This window comes from Rhea americana, unplaced genomic scaffold, assembly GCF_003343005.1.
Source record: "Rhea americana isolate MKP2758 unplaced genomic scaffold, rheAme1 scaffold_165, whole genome shotgun sequence".
Taxonomy (NCBI): Eukaryota; Metazoa; Chordata; class Aves; order Rheiformes; family Rheidae; genus Rhea; species Rhea americana.
This window is the reverse complement of record NW_028185761.1, coordinates 4848-11138: the sequence shown is the minus strand read 5'-3', so window position 1 is coordinate 11138 and position 6291 is coordinate 4848. Positions and strand designations below refer to the sequence as shown.

Here is a 6291-nt window from a genome sequence, read left to right as displayed (position 1 = left end):
TCCTGATCCTGAATCCATAGCTCACTGATTGCTCATTAGTTTTATGTTGTTAACAAATAACTGTGCTCCTGATTTGGTTAAACTATGTGAACTGAACTTTTTTCCGCTGTGACAGCTGGCAATACTGATTGTGCCTAAACAGACTCCATCGCAGAGCCCAGCATCCCCTGCTGTGCCTGGAGAGGTCCTGTCCTGCCCTATCTCCCTGATCTTTCTGCCAGCGATCTTTATTGATTCTTCCAGGATACAGATCAGGCTGTAAACGTCTCACATCTCTTATCAGTCACATTCAACAGTAGTGKCGAACAGCAAGGGATCATTGGAGTTTGATACCTCCCCAAGGACACCATGATGCAACGTCTTGCAATTGGATCAGAATTTTCCCATGAAACAGCCCAGGCCTGGGGTCAACTGGCTAGACAGCAGCTTTGCAGAAAAGGACCTGGGGATTGTGGTGGATTAAAATTTGTCCACATTTCATCAGTGTATCCTTACCGCAGAAAAGCACAATTGCATCCAAGGAATGGTCCAGGGCAGTGATTCTTYCCTTCTGCTGGCATTTGTAAGACCACATCTGTGCCCTGTGTCTGGTTTTGGGCTCCTCATTAGCAGACAGATGGAGACAGATTGGAGCAAGTCCAGGGGAAGCTACTAGGATGGTTGAGGGCTGGAGCATAGGACATATGAGAAGATGCTGAGAGCACCAGGTTTGTTCAGTCTGGAAAAGAGAAGGCAAGGAGGAATCTTCTTGCKACGTGCAGCTGCCTCACGGGAGAACGGACAGAAGATGGAGGCAGTCTCTTCTCAGAGGTGTGCAGTGACAGACCAGGAGGCCGCAGCACAAATTGCAGTATGGGAAGTTCTGATTAGGTGTATGGAAAAATTTTGTCGCCATGAGGGTGGCCAAACACTGGAACAGTGGGCAGAGCAAAGGGAATATTCATTCTCAGGCATATTGAAAACTGAATTGGACAATGCCSTGAGCAATGTGATCTCCTCCACTTTGAGGAGGGTGGGACCGGAAACCTCCAGAAGTCCCTTCCAACCAAAATTTTTCTCTGGTTCTGTGATTCTGTCCAGATCTACTATAGCCCCAGGGGCACCACAAGCCTCTCCAGCCTAAGATCCTCCCTGTGCTGGGAGAGCTCTGAACCAGGCACGCTGTGCCTTGGGCAGCCTTGTCTCTGCACCCTGCGCCCAAGCCGTGGCGCAATGCGGAGGGAGAACCAACGTGATCTGACTTGATTTAGGCAGTTTAGAGGAGCAGGGTGATACAGCAGGTGATAGACTTGGCAAGGCTGAGGATAGACCCAGGAAGGGGAGCTGCAATGTGAACCTGGCCCAGGCCAACCTTTTGGGCTGCCCGTACTGATTGCGCCTAGAGAGACTTGGTCGCAGAGCAGAGCCCAGTGTCCCCTGYCATGCCCGGAGAGGGCCTGATCTGCCCTGTCTCTCTGCTCTTTCTGCCAAAGACCTTTGGTAGTTGTCCCAGGTCACAGACATTCTCTAGAACATTTTGCATCTCTTATCATTCATGTTGAACAGTGGTGGTGAGCAGCAGCAGGTCATCAGGTCTGGTACTTCCCTGGGGCACCATGAGCCTCTCTTGCTGCAGGGTTGAAGSCTAGGCCAAAAGCCATTGTGAAGTGACCACTGGCCTTCCTTGGTTTGACTGATCCACTCCCCAGGGCACCGACTCTCCAGCCATCGCAGATCCCCTCTGTCATATCAAGTGAGGTAAATGAGCAGAGCCCATGGACTTCACTCCTCTGCAGTCCTCACTCAGAGCTCTTAAAATTGACTTCCCTCYGTTTCTCACAGTCTGGGCAAAGTCTGGCTCTACCATCACCCCAGGGGCAGATGGCCTCCAAAGGCAGGCTGGAGACAACCATATCCATCTTTCTGCTCTACTTCTCCCCTAGCCTGTGTTATTTCTTCTCTTCTTTGTGAGGAATTGGAWTAGGAAGGACTTAAGTGTCTCCCAGTATCACTCTTGTGCTCCACTTTTTTCTGGATGAAAATAGAAGCTTACTAACTTGTCAGGGATGAGGCAGAGACAGGAGACAGACGTGTTCTGAAATCCTTATGTTGCCTGGTAGGAGGGGTGTTTGTCCACATTTTATGCTAGTTGGTACTCATTACTTCTCCTAGTCAAAGGCAAACCACGAGCCATGGGTGACCCAGCGCAGGTAGTGCCCTCACCGATGGCTCACAGTCCAATGGAGTTCCAATGGAGTATGAGCAGAGCTGAGTGCTGGCAACAAGCTCCACCAACAACCCTGGACATGGTGAGTGATGAGCCAGATCCAGGGACCATCGTGGGACCCCAGGGAGAAGCAAAAGGCAGCAGGGCTGGAGGCAGGGCTGGAGACCACCAAAGCTATGACATAGCTTAGACAGGGACKGGGGGCCAGGGCTGAGTTGAAATGGGGCTTGCATCTCATGGGTAKGGGTGGGGGCCTGGGGGAGCCTGATTAGGTCCACTGGGGGTTATTGGTGCCCTAAAGGCTGTGACAGCAGCTTTCACCAATATTGCAGGAGGTCAGAGGCCCCTCCTTTCCAGAAATGCAAGTGTTTTGCTTTTTGATTCTTCCAGCCTAAATTAAGCCTCCCTCCCCCCCCCAAAAAAAAGATGCCTAGAGAAGAATAATGAGTGAARGGTGCCAGAGGTAAGAAATTCTAGGAAGCACTATGTTCTGCATCTTCAAGAGCTCAGTCTAACCTGAGATGTCAGATCTCAGTCTTGGAGAACAAGATCAGCTTTGTTCAGGGAACCTCCGTGTAACAAAATTGGACTGCAATTTGGAATTCATCTGCCCAGAGACTGGCTGACCAATGCAGAACATCTCCCGGCTGAATTTGTYTTAAAGTAGTTTCATATTAGTAATGAGATGACTGAAGAGAGACTTTGCCCAGAGCAGTGTTGCAGCAGCACTGAGCAGGGCTTGTGCTGAACTCCCCAAAGAATGCAATGAGATCCTCAGTTCTCTGCAGCTGAATACCTGAAATTTGGATAAGCCTCATCCTTACCAAGCTGTCCAGCTGGTAATTTTTTTTAACAACTGCAATTCACTAGTAAGATTCCTTGTGGTCTAATAGTTGCATGAAAAATGTCACCATGTACATATTTTCAAGGTAATATTTGTAGTGTGCTATTTTTAAGGAATTAGCTCTCTTAGGTTATGTTTTAGGAATATTATTTTGCATCCAAATCTTTGGAGTACTTGCTTTTCTGGAAGGTTTCTGAACTCCTTTTGTTTCCAGTGCATATGTCAAAGGGTGTCTGCTCTTGACCTTCTAGCTTTTTGTTCGGTCATGAAGCCCCTACAGCGCTTCAGACACTGCAGGCAGGTGTAGAAGTTACCAGCAGGTCTCCCAGGGTACTGTCATTGCTGACAGTGTGGGTCACACTTGAACCCACATTGTGCCATTTCAGATGTTAGGGGCAGCCTTGAATGTGGCCCCCAAGCTGCTGCCACATCATGTCCCTGCTCTCCTTCCCCATAGCCCATGAACCCACGTAGGATCCTCTTCGGAGAYTCCTAGGCCCAATTGCTGGCAGCTTGGTCACAGGACAGCATGGAGGGCAAAATGACACCAAAATGGTCGTGACAGCCTGGAGAAATGGCCTGAATAAGCAGGTAAGACAAAATAGGAATCTTTAAAATCAAACCAAATATTCATTTCTGTAGCTCCCTAAGACTTGAGCACTCTGTAGGCCAATCCATACTGACACTGGAGAGAGACTGAAGTCAACATCTTGTTTAGAAAGGATTTCTGTACCAACCAGGAAAATAYAAATGCTCTGCATATTTGATTCCCTCTGTATTTTGCTTTCTCCACTAGCTTTTCATCTATTCCTGCTGGTGTTTCAGGACATTCACTTCTACTTTTGGATATGGTCTTGGGATCCTGAACACAACACTCAGCGTATCTAAATGCTGAAGTATAAAAAAACRGGCAGTCAAGGGAAAAAGACTTTGGAAGTGCTGGTGAATGAATCAAAACCATCAGTGGCTCGCTGTCCCCGGGAAAACATTTGAAAATGATCTTGGCCTTGTGAACTGTCTTGTGTGTGACAGGTTCCTCCTTCTTTCCCTTTTGCATTTATAGTGGAAGTATCTATCTCATGCATCATTTCTGGGCTGTACTTTAAGCATATCAATACCTTTCATGGAGAGAAATTGGACATCAGCTTTTGCTGCTTTTGCCATCAGTGTTTCTTTCTCCCTTCAATTCCCTATCATTCACACAGGCTTTCTCAATGCATCGTTGGAAAGCGCATGTGGCCTACATTCTCCCAGGGCGATGACTTTCCCCTGCATGCAGYCTTCATTCCAGGAGAGGTTTTTGCTTAGCACAATATCTGGAATTGTTTCTCTGAGTGCCAAACGCATGTGGACTTTGTGTGTGTCATCGGCTTGGCACTGCTTTCCAGCCTGCGGAAACTGGGTGGTACCAGGGCAATGTGAGTGGTGGGTTTCCTTCCCTTGTTGTATAACCCTGTCCCATTAACACGTGCTATCACAGGAGATCCCAGMCCAGGGCCAGCACTGCTGGGATGGGCAGGGTCTCACCTGGGGCTGCTACTGGAAGAGGTGGTTTCSCCTTCCCTGACTCTGGGGACGCCTCAGGCAGGGCTTCAATCTGAAGGAAAGCACCAACACTCACAAGAGCCTTCAAGGCAATAGTTTTATTAGCAAGGAGTGGGGGGAAACTCCCCTCAAAGTCCAGGTACCAGCTGGAGAAGGGGTTCAGCATTCACAAGGGCCTGGCGGGGTTCTCAGTGCAGTAGTGCAATGCAGTCRTCTGCATGCTGCTCTTTGAAAATAAAGAGGTATAGCTCGGGGAATGGACCACCGAAAGAGGTCTTTTCTGAGGGACTTCACAGCGTAGCTTCTTCAAATGAGGACAGTACATGACATGGTTCTCTGGTGCTCATGGTCCCTGCTGTTGGATGTACAGTACCAGCTCACAGGGCAGCTGCCTTGGTGCGCAGTGGGCGACTTTGCCTGTGAGAAGAGGCAGAGGTGATGTGTGATGGTGGGATCCTTTCCTTCACGACACACACCAATCCTGCAACAGCATCTGCCACAACCCCAAGCACCCTCACAGTGTATTTAAATCCCTTAGCAGTGAAAGACCTTGTCCACAAGCCTTTACTGAAATGCAAGACAAACAGCAGGATTCTCTTCACTGAAGAGAAATGATGAACTCCCACCCCCAGGACAGACATCTAAACCTACTGGCATTTGGGGATGTCAAACAAATTTCAAGGCAAATCCCCAGCTGCTGGGTTATGGAGGAGTTCCCCAGGGATGCCGGCTCCACCTTGCACAGTSCCCATGAGGCACTGTGTCTGCTTAAGCTCTTACCTTATGGAGGCCAGGGTCAGGTTCACCAGCTGGGCTGCCCATCACTGAGGTTGATCTGCTCGAGGATTTGGCTGTACCGTCGGGTGAGGGCRTTGGCGTCTCTGGTGAGGTGGGTGAGCACCTGCTGCAAGCCGTTGAGGTGGTGGGACAGGCGCTCTTCCAGATCAGTGTCTGCATCGTCGTCTGGGGCTTTGTGCATGCTGGCGCTGGGCAGGCTGTGCTCGGTGACGGACCCCAGGCCTCTYTCCACCACAGGCTTGATGGACTTCAGGAGCTGGTAGTGCTCGTACAGGTCCTTGCGACCGCTGGCGGTGGGGGAGGCCTCGTCGGGCTCCAGGAAGACCCCTCGGAGCAGGCTGGGAAACATCACCTCCTGCTCCATCTTCTGTGTGGCCGAGAAGTACTGCTCCATGGCCCAGCTCCTGTGGCTCCAGCAGAGCTTTTCTCGGCTCAGTGAGCACCGTCTGCTCCCTCTGCCCCCCGGAGGGCTTTTTATGCCTGGGGCATCAGTCTGGGGTGGCCGTCCCTCCTCTCCTCTCAGCCAACGGCCGTGCTAGATCACAGTCAGGCTGGGACTTGGCTGCTGCCCCAGCTGTAGCTCAGCCAAGGTGCAGTCAGCCCTAGCTGAGCATCTGCTCGGCCTTCACCTGAGCTGACTGGAGACTGTGGTGCAATTCAGCGTGCAGACCAGGCCGTGGCCACGAGGGGAGCTGCTGAAGGGCCCGCTCCTGCGCCACTGCTGCTGCTGGAGAAGGTGGGAAARTGCACTGAGCTCCTGCCCCCTTGACCGTGGTAGATTTCCCTCCCCCTGCTGTTTCCCTTCCCCGCTGGCACAGGGAAGCTGGCCTGCCTGCATGTCAAGGGCTTGAGTCCAAGGAGGCGGTGGGAGGAATAGACCTGGGAGGGCTGCTGAGGT

At 50.9% G+C, this 6291-nt stretch overlaps 1 protein-coding gene across 1 annotated transcript; it reads right to left on the bottom strand.

Moving 5' to 3' along the window:
* Window positions 1-4961: 4961 nt before the first annotated feature.
* On the bottom strand, window positions 4962-5826 carry LOC146598314 (mid1-interacting protein 1-B-like). Its single transcript, XM_085300517.1, has 2 exons — window positions 5376-5826; window positions 4962-5012 (listed from the first exon to the last, which is right to left on the bottom strand). Exon 1 carries the CDS (start codon window positions 5785-5787, stop codon window positions 5398-5400), a length of 390 nt encoding a protein of 129 aa, XP_085156643.1. The 5' UTR covers window positions 5788-5826; the 3' UTR covers window positions 4962-5012; window positions 5376-5397.
* Between the last annotated feature and the right edge of the window lie 465 nt (window positions 5827-6291).